This window comes from Chlamydotis macqueenii, chromosome 17 (genome assembly GCF_036417535.1).
Source record: "Chlamydotis macqueenii isolate bChlMac1 chromosome 17, bChlMac1.mat, whole genome shotgun sequence".
Lineage (NCBI taxonomy): Eukaryota > Metazoa > Chordata > Aves > Otidiformes > Otididae > Chlamydotis > Chlamydotis macqueenii.
This window is the reverse complement of record NC_141572.1, coordinates 15,638,170-15,652,953: the sequence shown is the minus strand read 5'-3', so window position 1 is coordinate 15,652,953 and position 14,784 is coordinate 15,638,170. Positions and strand designations below refer to the sequence as shown.

The 14,784-nt window shown below is 49.8% G+C and overlaps 1 protein-coding gene across 9 annotated transcripts; it reads left to right on the top strand.

Annotated features, from left to right (window-relative positions):
* The first annotated feature begins 52 nt into the window (after window positions 1-52).
* LOC147598661 (uncharacterized) lies at window positions 53-14,652 on the top strand. Of its 9 annotated transcripts, none has more exons than XR_015260389.1 (10): window positions 53-128; window positions 377-1,526; window positions 1,849-1,981; window positions 3,695-3,901; window positions 7,308-7,422; window positions 8,114-8,192; window positions 8,665-8,760; window positions 11,535-11,683; window positions 13,184-13,752; window positions 13,889-14,652. XR_015260389.1 is itself a non-coding variant. In XM_086761129.1 (9 exons), exons 3-9 carry the CDS (start codon window positions 1,458-1,460, stop codon window positions 9,888-9,890), a joined length of 993 nt encoding a protein of 330 aa, XP_086617255.1. In that variant the 5' UTR covers window positions 53-128; window positions 377-831; window positions 1,359-1,457; the 3' UTR covers window positions 9,891-10,497. The 9 variants fall into 9 exon arrangements, 7 of the variants coding, with proteins under 7 accessions (XP_086617255.1, XP_086617259.1, XP_086617257.1 ...); XR_015260388.1 differs by having other exon boundaries at window positions 13,049-13,752; XM_086761129.1 differs by lacking the exons at window positions 11,535-11,683; window positions 13,184-13,752; window positions 13,889-14,652 and adding an exon at window positions 9,601-10,497 and having other exon boundaries at window positions 377-831; window positions 1,359-1,526; window positions 8,665-8,764.
* Window positions 14,653-14,784: the final 132 nt, after the last annotated feature.

Here is a 14,784-nt window from a genome sequence, read left to right as displayed (position 1 = left end):
CCGCCCCGCCCCTCCGTGCCCCGCCCCGCCCCGTCGCCATGGCAGCAGCGCGGCGGGCTGGGGGCGAAGGTGGCGGCGGGGGCGGTGGCGGCGGCGGGACCGGTGCGGACCGAACATGGGGAGCTCAGGTGCGGCGTGAAGGGACCCCGCGGGTCGGGATTGGCTCCGGCCCGGCCTCCGCGGGCGGTGTCCTCGGGGCGGGTGCAGGGGAACGCCAGGCTTGTCCCGCTGGGCCCGGGAGGCAGCGGCCTGGCCTGGCCTGGCCTGGGCCGCGGCCCCGCTGTGGCGGTGGCGGCACAGTATCAACAACGGCGGCGGCCGCCGAGGCTTCGTGGGAGCACCTGGCGAAGCTCTCCCCACCGCTTTTTCCCCGCAGGCGAGGAGGAGGCGACGGCCCGGCGGGAGAGAGCCGGTACCTGGCGTGACCCCAGCCTCCGGCCTGCTGCGGCACACGGCGGCCCCGCGCTCAGCCTGCGGCACCGCGGCCTGGGCCCGCGGGTGAGGGGCGGCACCACCGTCACCTTGCGTGAGGGTCACCCGCCGCAGGGCGCCGGGCCAGCAGAGGGGCTGCGAACCCCGCCAGCCGGCCAGGGCTGCCCCTCCGTCACCCTGCGGTCACGCTTAGTGGTGGGCCCTCGCCGGAACCAGAAACCAGTGCCAACAGCCCGACCTCGGCACTGACCGTTCTGTCCTTCCCACCAACGCAGGTGCTGTTGTAACTCCGCCAGGTTTCAGAGCAGCCCTAGTTTTATGTCAAGAACACGTCCCGGGCTGTTTCCTGCCTGCCTTGCTGGCAGTGCAGGTACAGCGGCCAGCCGCGCTCCTCACGAGGTCTGGTGTTTGGCAAGCGGTGGGGATCTGTCAGCAGGTTGTTTTGCAGGGCTTGGGCATGGGAGTTGTGTTCTTGCATGGGCGCGGGAGGGAAGGCAGGAAGGTGGGATGTGCAGATGTGTCATTACCTCTCTTCCCCCTTGGGTTGCGAATTTTGCCTGGGGTACTCCACATTTTTTAAATTAATATTTTTAGGAAGAAATCATAAACCTTTTGTATGTTCACACGCTGGTTAGTGTCAGGTAGTCCCACTCTTGAAAGCTGTTTTCAGTGGGCATGGCATTTTGGAAATGTGTTGTTTGGACTATGAAAAGGGCGTAGCCTTTCATACTAATTTTTGGTGCTAAACCGTTTTGTTCTGTTAAGTTTTATTTTACCTGGAGTAGCTCTCTGAGGTCCCTTCCAGGTAATTTTCCTGCATCTGACATCCAAGGCTGAAGAAAATAATTAGATTTTGCAGTATCTGTTGAACAATAATGAAGTCATTGCCATACTTCTGTTTAATTCTAAATATTTTTGAAATTGAGAATTCCCCGTGAAACAGACTGGGATGTTGGCACAATAGAAGCTTCTTAAATGTTGCGGTCAGGATTCAGAGCAGCCATAAGTGAACCGAAGGGGCGTTTATGATGGCTGAGCTCACAGACTGCCAGGGAGAAGCAATGTCTGGAGAGGGACATCATCAGGCGTGGTGGGTCAGAACCTTTCCCTTTTCCTCTACATCGTGAGATAGACAGCAGAAGTATTTTTAATGGAAGTGGAAATGAATTTTTGAGTAACATAAGTGAAATTAAATCTCTTGAACTTAGGCCATATTCAGTGTTTGCTTTTCCAGCCTCGCTTTAAATGATTTTGGAAGGGGTCTTTTTGCACAATTCCATTGATTGCTTTGTGAAATCCCCCCAAGCCCTGCCAGGCTAAGGGGAGCTGAAACAGAAACATTCAGAAGAGCTTTGTGAACCCAGTGAAACTGTAAATTACCAGTTGTGGGCTGGTTGGTTTTTTTTGTTGTTGCAGGGTTCCAAGGCTTTAGCTCTTTCCTTGATGGTCGATACCTTTGTCCTCAAGTTAGACCTGAGTGACAACTGGCTGCAGGGAGAAGGGACAGCTGCAATTGCAGAGATGCTGAAAGAAAACTGCTGCGTTTCAGGTTTGTAGTCTCCAGACTGCCGTTCTTTGGTAGATGCATTGCTGTAGAGGAGGAAATTGTGCTGGCTTCTTTGTGGATTTAACTAGTCTTGCTGTCATAGTGACTCTGTGTGTGTGAAAAGGGTACCAGAACTGGGGTGCTGTTTGAACAGTGAGTGTTTAAAACTGTGCTGCTTCATCAGCTTTCTCCACTTGTTTTTGTAGCATTTACTTTTGTGAAGTTAGGGTGCCACTAACTGGAGTCAGCCCAATGTTATTCCTGTGAAGCTGCTGAAAAGCCAAGGGAAAGAGTGAGTTTGCTTTGATTGTGGATCAGAGACATCCACCTGAAAGTCAGACTGTTCAGAAGTTGTGGTTAATAATGTTTAAGGCTTTCTAATTGAATTTCCACGATTGACATCTGAGAAAATGGGGCTTCTAAGTAGGGACAGGTGGAAGAGAATCCCATCTAGAGCGAATCTGCAAGCCTCTGTCCTAGCAGCAGCACACATCTGCTATGCCCAGGGACATTTCACATGTATTAGGCTACAGATACTACAGGGAGCAGCAGCAGAGCAGCACTTCCTGAATTCAAGTCTCAGTCAGGCGGCGTTGTGTCTAGAGATCATGGTTTTTGTCGCTCCTTTTCCAGGGTTGATTTTCTTGCCTTTCATAATTTAAGTAGCAATTCCCGGTTATACGGAGAGAGGTTATCAGGGCTGTGGGTTACACTTGGCAGGGCCCTGCGCTGGCTCTGCAGAGCTGAGGTGCAGTGAAGGCAGTTCAGCGGCATGCAGCTGGTTGTGTCAGCAGGTACCCACAAGCACTAACAAGCCCTGCCAATCCTGAGGTCGTTATGTGCAGAGACAATCTGGGAGTCCCTGTGCTGTGCTTCTGTGTGAAGTTCGCAGAGCAGAGACCCAGGCAGGTCCGCATGGAGCCCCTCTCCTGTCTCCGTGTCACATTTTGCAGCACTTGCGTTAACCTTCTGTTTCAATGTCTGAGTCTCCAGGCCTCTGCTGGGCTACAGCCAGAATTTCGCAGTAAGTTGTGCTGGTTGCTGCACTGAAGGATATCTTTTATCCACAAAGAACAGAGGCAGTTTAGGCAGCTGAGAACACAGCTCTCGTGTAATGAAGGCAACCCACAGGCTTTGTGGGGAAGTCATCGTGGATGAAGGGGACACGTTCTGTGCTGTGAAACCCCCGTTAACGTGGGATTTCCTTATTTTTGTTCTCTAGTGGCTGGATTCAGTATTAGAGGTTTAGGGCTTTGTTACTTCTGTGCTAGGAAAATTCATTCTCTGTGTAGGTGGGCAGAGAAGTTCATGCTTTTGTATTTGGGTCTCAGCATCTGTCTTCACATCCATTCCTGCTCTACATTTACCTTTGCTGTCTCTCCCTGCCGACACTCTTTTCTTTTCAAGCCATGACGAGGAACCAAGAAACTCGGTATAACTTAGCTGAGCGTGAGTTGTGCCTGGAGTGGGAAGCACTGATGTGGAAGGAGCACTTTTGTCTCATGTCCTGTATTCATGTGGCAAAATGTGGATGAGCCTATCTTGGGGACAGGTTGTGAATTCAAAAATTAAGTTCTGTTGTTCCTACTGAAATACTGTGTTATACCAGGTTCACTATTCTTGTTTTACCAGTCTGGCACTACTTCTGTCATTGCAGCGAAGAGGGCAGGTGCTGATGTCATTTTATGAGCTGATGATGTTTTTTTCTTTCCCTAGCTGTGGATCTATCTGACAACAAATTAGGCATTGAAGGAGCTAAGGCCTTTTCTGCTGTGCTTCTAGAAAACACTACAGTTGTGTCCCTCCAGCTCTTAGGAAATGAATTTGATGATCATGCAGCAAAGCATTTAGCAGATGCCATCGCAACAAACAGAAAAATGGAAATTCTGGATCTGAGTGACAACATGTTTGGTGACAAAGCAGGTAAAGTGCTCTCTCTGCACCTTGCACAGAGAGGTGCTGTGGCAGTTAGCAATGCAGCTTAGTGAGTTGCTTGCCTGCCTCAGACCTTTGGAGAGCAGGTTTGGTTAATGTTTTCGGTTTCCTGAAAACGATTTTTGGCTCTTTGTAGGCAAAACCAGTGTGAAGCTATCATCATTTGTTCATCTTCATTTTCTGCCTTTTCTTACAGCATTGCAAGCTTTACCTCTTCTGTTTCTTTCCCCTGTTCTTCCCAGTTCCCAAGTTCTGATGGTCTTCCTTTCACTGAACTATCATTTGCTTTTTTTCTTGATCATTATTTCAGTTTTCATAGGTGTGTAAAATTATTAATAACAGCAGGGAAAAAAAAAAGCAGAATGGAGTTTGCCAGCAGTCCTTCTGTCTAGCTCCCTGTCACCAAGAGATGATTGCAGGTGCCAAGGGGAGGGCGTGAGAGCGGAACAAGCAGGCGGTTGTGCTTCCCTGATACTTTGACAGCTGGACAGCTTGTGGTTTGGAGACTTCCTTTGCTAATGACTTTGGCTGTTTCTGTTCCATGTTCCTGTTGGTCTCAACCTTTTTAATGCGTACTGCTTTTTCTTGGGCTCTTGATTGTTAAGCACACTGTTATTTAATTGATACATCCTTGCATCACAGTGCTGCTGTGATGCAGTGTGATGTGATGAATTCTGGTTATTGCTCTCTGGGCCTTAGTCTGTACTGGTTTCACCAGGTGCACTTGTGCTGGGCTGAACTCCCCCATCCTTTCTTCCTGACTGTCCACTTCTGCAGAACGCTCTTCGTGATATCCTTTCTCATCCTGGACTTTTCAGCCTTTATGCTCATCTCCTTTTTGCACCTTACCAGCACACGCTTCATCTTCTCCACCTACAGCTGTCCTTGGGCAGCCCCAGCCGTGTGTTCTGCTACTGTCTCCAGGATGAAGATTCACAGATCTTCTCCTTACTCCTGGTCTCACCTTACAACTGTGCTGCAAATTCCTCTACTTCCAACAGTCTTTGTGATGGTACACATTCAAAAAGGGAGATACTGAATTTTTACTGTCCTGTGCTGCATCCCATCCTGTCTGTCAGATCCACATTCTCCCCTGGTTGTGTCTTTCATGAAAAATCCACCATCTTCTCTCCATTCAGCTTCATAACCCTTAATCATCACACGTCTCACCTGCTGTAGCCTCCTCCTTGAAGACTCTGGTGGTTTAGCCCAGATCACCACACAGTTTCTCACTCACCCTCCCCCTACCCAGTGGGACGGGGGAGAGAAATTGGGAGGAAAGGAAAACTCGTGGGTTGAGATAAAAACAGTTTACTTAAAATACTAAAAACTACAAAGCTAACAGGATGTAAGGAGATTAATATATACAAAATATACAAAATGAACAGTGTACAATTTCTCACCACCCGATGTCCGAATGACTGATGCAGCCCGTCCCGAGCAGCGATCACAGGAACAACACCGAGCAGCAAGCAAAGGGGGCAGAGCAAGCCAGCAAGGGAGAGGGAACGATGCCAGCAAGCAAGAGAGAAGAAAAGGATGCCAAGGGTGCCCGAATGGATACCCAAATGGAATGGATGCCAGAAAAGAATGCCCGAAAAGAATGCCCCCTCCCATGGGCAACCCCCACTTATACACTGAGCATGACGTTTATGGCATGGAATGCTCTCTTTGGCCAGTTTGGATCAATTATTCTGTCTGTCTTTTGCCCAGCTTCTGGCATCTGCACGTTAATGAGACTTTAATGAGACTTGGAAAGCCCAACAGTGTCCTTGGTCTCATTAACAACAACTCGTATCAGCAGAGTGTTTTTATCAACATTCTTCACACATGAAATCCAAAACACACCGGCTACGGAGAGGAAAATTAACTCCATCCCTGCTGACACCAGGACAAAGATCCTCTATGTCTTCAGTGGGCTTCTCTGGCTCACAAGAGACAAAACATCCATAATACTCATCTCTTCTCGCCACCAGGAACACACTAGCCATTCACTTGGTTCCTTCGCAGATTTATTCCGCTTTTTTTCCTAATTTTTACTTTTGAAGTCTGCAATGGCTGCTTTTCTCTCCACCTCTATCCTGCTCACCTCCTGCTGCCTTTACAGTCAAACAGCTCTCCCTAGGCTTCTGGTCTTCAAGCATGGCGATGGCTTCCTTTTCTTCTGTGCTGGTTGCACAGCCTCATTTCTTTCCTGCCCCCTTGGAAACTGGCAGAACGCTTGCTGAGGAAACCTGTTCAGATTTTATAATGGCACAGGAGTTCTGGGAGGGGTTAAGGGGACAGCAGAGCTGGCTTCTCTGCCAGCTGAGCAGAGGAGCAGGCTTCAGCTGGCTGGAGGCCAGAGCTGGGGAAGGGTGAGAGACTGCGTGAAGCTATCTGGTTGCTCGGTGTCCACTTTCAGTTTTCAGAGTTGCATCAGGCTGGATAATGAGCCTGCGTGGTCAGATCTCCACTCGGATCTCCATGCGTGAGCAGCAGACCCTGGCTTTGTGATGCGGCAGTCTCACTTTATTGTCTGGCAGCTTCTGGTAAGTGAGGTATGGAAGAAAATAACATATTGTAGTTTTAATTGCCTGCCTAGAGGTAATACAGATGGTTGCAAAGAAATACCTAAACTAACCTGAGCTTCCTTTTAACTCTTAAACTTAATCCTTTTAACTCTTAAACTGTTTGGCTTCATGTATTTTTTTTTCTTAGGTGAAATGGTTGGAACAGCAATAGCAGAAAACATTGCATTAAAGGAACTTAAAATCAGCTGGAACCATTTCCATAGCCAGGGGGCAGCTGCCTTGGCCAAAGGCTTGGGGGTAGGAGATGTTTTCACTCCTGTTTTTGAATTCTGAGAACTCACATGAAGCTTTATCTATTTAAACGAGCATGAATGCCATGATGTGCTGTTTGCCTTGTGCCCTTGCCTGTCCAACAGCCGTCTGTGATCTGGGATCATACAGACCTTGGAAGTAAGACAGTAAAATCATCCATTGTCTCTTGGCATATTGCATATGTTTTCATTTCTCTATTTCTAGTTCTTTCCCTATTTAGAGTAAAAATTTCTATAATGAACATTTTGAATTGTTTAATTTCACTTCCAATTCATAAATCAATACAGAACTTTTTTGTATTCCATATACAGTTTTTACTGTACTAAAAGAAAATAGATTCTCATTAAAATAAGAAACAGCTCTTCCAGCCTCATAGGCTGAAAGGGGCCACTAAGATAATTGAATTTCACCTCTCATACAATGCAAATCACATGTGCCGTGCTAGTGCTGGTGCAGCAAGCCTCCCGCTGCTTTTTGGACAGTAGAAAGGACTGTAGTCTGAAGAAAGGATATTTCTCCCTATCAGCTAGTAGGGAGATTTTCAGTTGTGTGTTTATGTCACATCACAGGCAAACATATTCCTCGAGGTGCTGGATGTTTCCTGCAACGGCTTTGGCAACAATGGAGCAGCTGCCTTGGGGAGGCTGCTAAAGCCAACAATGTGCTGGAAGAGCTCAGCATTAGGTGAGTCAGACTCCGGTCCTGCGGCACGTTTTCTCCCGTTTTGCAGTGGTGGGCAAAACCTGCAGCAAACATTTGGATCTCCTACCTACAGAGAGCAGTAGATGCGTAAGGCAGAGGGCGTGCTGCAAAATACTAGCGCTGCTGGTCCATCCCAGATCCCAGTTCCTTCCTGTAAACTTGGGGTCACTGCCAAGTGGCTGTGGGATGTGGGAGGACCTGGGGGAAGAGCATTTGGGGGATTCCACAAGGCCTGTTAGGGGATGTTTAGGAGAGGAAGCGAGGGTGAGGGAAGGGATCCAGGTGCTCTGGGGAGTAATAACCATGGGAAAAGAGAGGGACAAGGTGTGAATGTTGAGTGTTTCTGTCTGTGTTGATCTGTGTGGCCAGCTGTGTGCATGTGTTGCATATATTTGTGTCTGTACCTGTTGGAAATAAACATGGTCAGCCTCGCTGCGGGGGGCGTGGACCTGTGTCAGCATCCCCTCTGTCAGCCTGTGGGATCTGGTAACTCCTCACCACTTCCAGCCTCCCCAGTACAATTGTTTAGTTGCAGGGAGCTGCCCTAAATTTCCTCTGGATGTAATGTGTTTTCAGTGCTGGATGAAGCAGGTGGCATATCCTTTGCCTGAGCGACGGGGATGTGGAAAACCTGCAACTCAGCATCTGAAGCATGCATTTTATCTGTCTTCAGCAAGAACCGTGTTTTGGTGGAAGGAGCTCTGCACATTGCAGCTGGCCTGAAAGAAAACAAGACTCAGAAAAGAGTTAACGTGAGTAACTTTCCTAGGAAGGTATTGGAGCCTCTTGTGCGTATTTAAATATCACTGATGCATATATGTCCTGGACTGGAACCTCGTAGAATAAATCCATGGCAAGATCAGGGGGCTGCTTGCCCCAGCCTGCCTCCTCCCATGCTTCCATGGTTGTCCTATGCTCGCATTAGCACAGAGAGCTTATATCCAGCAGTTTCCTCAGTGAACAGAGATTTCTGTGACCCTGCCACTGTGCGAACTGCAGCCTGTCCTGCTGTGTCCTGCAGCGTGGATGGCATCCTATCCTGCAGCAGTGGCATCCAGCTCGGCACAGCGCGTGGTGCTGGGCTGGCTGCTTGAGAGCAGCTGCTGATACTTGACGTAAACTGCGCTGGTATCTCACTCACTGGGGACCACTGGTACCATCAAGGATCATACAAAAAAAAACCCCATGTCACATACCCTCCTGCTGTTTCTTTTCTGACTGCAGATGAGCAGTAATCCCGTGCAGAGCAAAGGCTGCTGCGGGGTCCTGAAAGCTCTGCAGGCAAATTCTGGCACTGGCGTAGAGATCCTGGGCTTGCCAGTAAGTGTTACACCAGAAAGGAGGGGGAAGGGAGGGAGGAGGTTGTGTGTGTGGTGTATGAATGACAAAGGGCTGCCAGAGGGATTCTGGCTCTGGCGTTGCTGCCCGGTGAGGACAGGGAACGGTCCCTAACTTCAAAACACAGATATGTCTGTATGCCCGTCCCAGGCCCCGCTTTGTGTGTTTGCGGCAGCACCAGGGTGCATGAATGCATGGAGCTGGCCGTTGCTCAGCTTCGAGCAGCAGCAGAGCGTGGAGAAAGAAGGGCTCAGCTCTCAGTGCAAAGGTGCTGAGCACTGGGAAGAATCTGTCCACCTGTGAATTTGGAAATACCCTGGGAAGCTTGAGCTCTCTGCTTTGACAATACACATAGTTTTGGAAAGATTTCTGTCCCGTTTCTGATTAAACTACATGGCCCTTACGTGGTACAAAAACTTCCATGGGAACATCTACCCCATTTGTGAGCAGGGCCAGATCTGAGAAGGCAGCCCTCTGTCACCAGGCAGGTCTCGGCCTGCCAAAAAGCATCACTTCTGGAACAGAGGCTCTGTCTCCACCTAATTCTGTGTGGATCAATCAGCTAGCAACTACTTTTAATTTCTAAAAAGAGAAGACAGTTACTCAGAGCTGTTTGTTGAGGAGGGGTTTGTCTTGCCTAGCTCTTATACAATGTCAGTGACTATGGCTGAGGTGATTGCACAAGATCTGCTCACAGAAGGTGGAGGTTTAATCGATAGTATTTAAGGCAAAATGAACACACTGAAGCGTACAGGTCTGCTTTAGGATGGGGAGGCTTGCACCGCTCTGGATTGGCTGTGTCACCGTGGACTATGTAGGGAGGCTGTGATGGTGAGCTCAGCGGAAAGGGTTGTCTTGTAGGAACCAGCGTTGAATCGGTGGATATTCTTCTTTATGACCTTTTGCCACGAACCATCCAGACATCTGCCTTCAAGAGAGAGCTGATGATCCCTGAAGTGTTGAGCCTCCCTCTGTCATTCAGTGCCTGTCCCTTGTACCTCTTCCTCCCCAGCTGTTTTAACTTCTCTTCCTGTAGATTGTTCTTCTGGGCTTACTGTCCATCCTGGCATTGTCCTGAATTTCTCTCCAGGTCTTTGTTTGCTTGTTTTTGACAGGGCATTTTCCACCTTTATGCACTTTAGCTCGCTGTCTTTTGGCAGTGCAGTGAGGAGCTTGCATGAAAACCCGTAAGTTCCTTTGATTTCTGTGTTGCTTCACCACCACTTTAGCTCTTTTGCTTCTTGCCGTGGCAGCAGGGTGCTGCTGCTTGTTGAATCTCATACCTGCCTATAACATGGTGGCATTGGCTAACAGCCCTGGATCTGCCAATCTTGTGTGAGAATTCTGTGTTTGGGTTGAGAGAGCACAGAATATGTTGCAATACCTCTTTCCTGTGGGATGGTAAATCCTACCTCATGCTTACTTACCTGTAGTGATTTTGCCCTGTAAGACATTCCTGTGAACAAAGACCTTGCAGAGCTGTGTGATGCTGTGAAAACACTTTTCCCAAATCTTCTTCTCAGACATGGTGGAAACACAAAGTTGCAGACGAAAAGTCAGTCGAAGGCTGAGCTTTGGACTCAGCCCAGAGTGGTGGGTAACTCCTTAGGACGCAGTGGCTTAACATGAGTCTCTTTGGGGCTGCTTCTTCAGCACCTCTGCCCAACGCCCCAGAACCACTCACCAAGGCCATGACACAAGGACGTGCCAGCGCAGCACTAAGGCAGGAGCTGTGCAAACATTGGCAACTTGGTTGTTGCTGACACTTGGAAGTTTTTCTGTCTTTTTGCATTAAGATTTCTGCTGCGACCAGCTCTGAGTCTCTTCCAGCACATGCAAGAGCATCCCCATGGATGAGAGTCCAGGGGCTCCTTTTTAATCAGCATCTTTGTGTGCAGGGACATTTGTCTGGTGGAACGTCACGTGCCGTGGCTGCTGTGGCTCCAGCCAGGCGAGCCTGGTCTGTCCCTGCCTTGTCAGTGGGTGCTGATTTTGATCTCCTCTTTCACTGACGCACCAGCTGATAAGGGCTGGGGATATCCAGGCAGTGCTCTCCTGTAAGGCAGTGGTGACACCTCTCCGAGGAGGCAGCTTGTGAAGGCGGGGGCCAAAATCTAAGACACCTTCTGCCAGTCTCCTTCCAGAGTAGCTGGCTGGTGCCCTGCGTTTTGCCTTACGCTTTTTTTTCTAGAACAGAAGCGTTATAATCCCCTTCCTCACTTTTGTATTTCATTTACCTAATAAATGTGCCTCCCAGTGAAATTGTACTTAGTGTTGGTTCTCAGCAGAAGATGAGGCTTCGCCACTTTGTTTGAAAATAAGTCTATGCAATGATCACTTACCTAATGGAGTCTGTCCTAGAAATGTGCAAATTATTTAACGGTTGTGTATCTAATAAATGATGTCTGTGCCTTGCACTCATGCCTGTCTGTTCACACCATTTGAAGAGGTCTCTTGCATGTTGTAAGGTCTGTAAATATGGGTTGTTTCTGGAAATTTCAGGACCATCCTGACACCCCCTCGATCTCTAAATGAAAAGTTCATGCATCGAACACAGAAACTGTTACGGGGCTTAATTTAAATCAGTGTAAGTACTGACATTTAAAAATATTTAGTCACCACTTATTGTTTCTGTTACATTCTTTGCCTGTAGTCTTTTCTGTGATCTGCAAAGAAGAGATGCAAGTTAAAATTGCATTAAAAATAAGGTGAGTGAAGAATTCTTATACACCAAGTCTGTCCTTATTCACCTGCAGGTGTTACTGGAGAAGATCCATTTGCCACTGCCTTGACACATACGCTGATACTTTAGTCACTGGAGTTCAGAGCTAGGTGGTTTTTTTTCTTGTGAGAATTAAGCTTAATAAATGTATTGATGTACCATTTGGGAACCTGAAAATACCAGGTGAGCCAGCAGTGTGTTATGGGGTAATGTAACTGGGATATATGTGTTGAAAATTCACTTGTCTGGCGAGTTTGGTGGGAGCATGAGGAAAACTGAGCACTGGCCTGCTCTGTGCGCAGCTGGGATTGCGCAGGCAGGATTTGATGAGGTGAACCTCATGAAGTTCAACCAGGCCAAGTGCAAGGTCCTGCACGTGGGTTGGGGCAATCCCAGGCACAAATCCAGGCTGGGTGGAGAATGGATTGAGAGCAGCCCTGAGGAGAAGGACTTGGGGTGCTGGTGGATGAGAAGCTCAACATGAGCCAGAAATGGGTGCTTACAGCCCAGAAGGCCAACCACGTCCTGGGCTGCATCCCCAGCAGCGTGGCCAGCAGGTCGAGGGAGGGGATTCTGCCCCTCTGCTCTGCTCTGGTGAGACTCCACACCTGGAGTACTGTGTCCAGTTCTGGAGCCCCCAACATCAGAAGGACATGGACCAGTTGGAGAGGGTCCAGAGGAGGCCACGCAGATGCTGAGAGGGCTGGAGCAGCTCTGCTGTGAGGCCAGGCTGGGAGAGCTGGGGCTGCTCAGCCTGGAGAAGAAGAGGCTCTGGGGAGACCTTAGAGCAGCTCCCAGTGCCTAAAGGGGGCTGCAGGAAAGGTGGGGAGAGACTCTTGAGCAGGGCCTGGTGTGACAGGACAAGGGGTGATGGTTTTAAAATAGAGGGAGGTAGATTCAGACTGGACATAAGGAAGGGCTGTTTTGCACTGAGGGTGGTGGAGCACTGGCACAGGTCGCCCAGAGAGGCGGTGGATGCCCCATCCCTGGAAACATTCCAGGCCAGGTTGGCCGGGGCTGTGAGCAACCTGATCTGGTTGGAGATGTCCCTGCTCCTGGCAGGGGGGTTGGACTGGGTGGTCGTTACAGGTCCCTTCTCACCCAAACTGTTCTGTGATTCTGTGATTTGCCCTCCCAGGGAGCTTCAGGAGCAGGGGGGGGAAAGCAGCTGGAGCTAGCCTGCAGGACGTTTTGTGTGCAGAGTTGTAGGAATTTGTTGTGCTTTGACAGCTGCTACGAAAGGTTATGAGGAATTAACACATGGAGAGTTCTACTGGAGCTGTAGTCCCGTTACACTGAAATATCAGTTACGCCCTATTTCCCTGACAGCCTCCCCAGCTGGTATCACTCTTCCTCTTTCCTCCAGACTCAGTTGTGTTTTCTTACAGGTTAGGAACTAATCTTGGAATAACTCGTCAGAAGATTTGCTGAGTCCCTGTTCATGGTGTCATTTCCAGTACTGAGCCTTTTTTTGTTGTTGTTTTTTTTTTTTTGGTCTGATTGTTATTTCAACATTGGTCCTTTTTGGTTTCATTACTAAACTGCCAGGTAGGGTTGGATGCCTTGCGGAAGGCGCTATAGTATAGCAGCACTGCTGGCCCTTTCCAAGCTCGTGACCCTGCCAAAGCACAGCGGTTACACAAATCTGCGTTCATTGCCACTGATGGTATTTTTTTCCTTCAGTCTTGAGCAGATCTCATTTTGATCAGTGTCCTTTTGAGGCCTGGAACTTCCTCGCACCCCTTCACCTTTTTGAAGGATCGGCCAGCTTGTTTTCCTGCAGTGCTCTGGGACTTCTCCAGTTGCCTGATTGTTTCTGAAAAACGAGCATTGACGCTCCAGGGAAGCTCATGGCCTGATCTCATGTGAAACTCTGCTGGTGTGAGTTACGTAGGTGACCACAAAAGGTTTAGCTACCGTAACTACTAATTATTATTTGGAGGCAGGGCTGGGCTGCGGAGCCTGCGGCATAACTCTTAGCTTTCCCCCCACGCCCGACACAAGTTTTTCATGAACACTTTCATCCCTTTTACAATATTGAGCGTGCTGCTGTGCACAAACGTGTCTTGGCTCTTGTCCCAGCCAGGCTCGGGGCCCACGGGGTTTGGTGCTGCCCTGAACTGCTTCCAGTCCAGCGAGGGAAGCCCGGGCGGGTGGGACCATGAGAAACCAGCTATCCTTGCTCCAGACGAGTAGCAGCTCACTGCAGCCCATTCCCAACAGCCTCTGACAGACGTTTCATAACCTCTCAGGCAAAGCTGTCACCGCTGTGAGGAAGGGTTTCTAGTCTCTTGCCTAAACCTCCCTCGTGACGGTTTAGGTCCATTGCTTCTCGCCTTGTCTCCTGCATATGTGGTGGGCATTTATCCTCCTTACTGTTGTGGCTAGGTGGTGGGAGCCTGGCCTGTCTGCTGTCAGAAGGAAGCCTCTGCTGCTGGGGTGGGACCGCATCCTTCCTGCAAATGCTTCTACAACTCGGTAGAAAATGTCTGCACCATGTGGCGAGACAGGGAAGAGCTGTGGACCAAAGCAGCCTGGTTGCAGGGATGGCTGAGACACAGGCTGCTGAAATCCTTCTGAAACGCGAGCAGGAGCGCTCCTGTAACGCTTTGGATACCCCTGTGCTCGGCACTCGGCTCTCCGAGGGGACACCGGCACCCAGCGTGTGTGCCATCTTTTAAAGCCCTGCCCTTCTCTGGCTGGCAGAAGGGGCAGAAACCCCACTGCGGGCGCCTCGGGGACGAAGCGTGGTGCTTTCCTCATCCTCCGGCTGTAGCTGCAGGAGGAGGAGGGGCGCATTGCAGGGGATAATGAGAGGATTACTTACAGCCAGCCTGACATGAGCCCTGCAGCTCCTCTGTGCTGCTTTCAGAGCTGGGGTGGGGAGGAGGAGGGATAATTTAGAAAGACGAGGCTGGGAAGAGATTTAATTAGGCCATTGAGCTGCTCTCCCCTGGGCGCCAGCCCCACTGCTCTCTTCCAGTGCTCAGGGCTTCCCTTTTCTCCCTGGAGCATTGACAGGGCTCAAGTACTCCCGTGGGTCAGTGCCTGCTTATTTCAGCCTAGCATCCGTGATTAAACTGTCTCTGAGGGCGTGTCGGGATGCAGCTGCGACTCCCACGCCCCTGTGCTTTGCCGTGCAAGAGCCTGCCCATCCCTGAAGCCTCAAATAGGCTTGGTCCCATTTGGCCACCTCTGGGGCTGGGCTGGGTGCACCCCCTCCCTGAGCTGGGGCTGGGGGCTAGGGGAGAAGGGACACAGGCTGCTTTGGCGTCTCGACTGTC

What these genes read in the sequence shown, in the direction of transcription:
- LOC147598661 (XM_086761129.1), top strand. Translation starts at nt 1,458, where the DNA reads ATGATGGCTGAGCTCACAGACTGCCAGGGAGAAGCAATGTCTGGAGAG. An exon ending in GACATCATCAGGCGTGGTGG is followed by an intron (nt 1,527 to 1,848) that starts GTCAGAACCTTT and finishes TTGTTGTTGCAG; the next exon opens with GGTTCCAAGGCTTTAGCTCT. An exon ending in AGAAAACTGCTGCGTTTCAG is followed by an intron (nt 1,982 to 3,694) that starts GTTTGTAGTCTC and finishes TTCTTTCCCTAG; the next exon opens with CTGTGGATCTATCTGACAAC.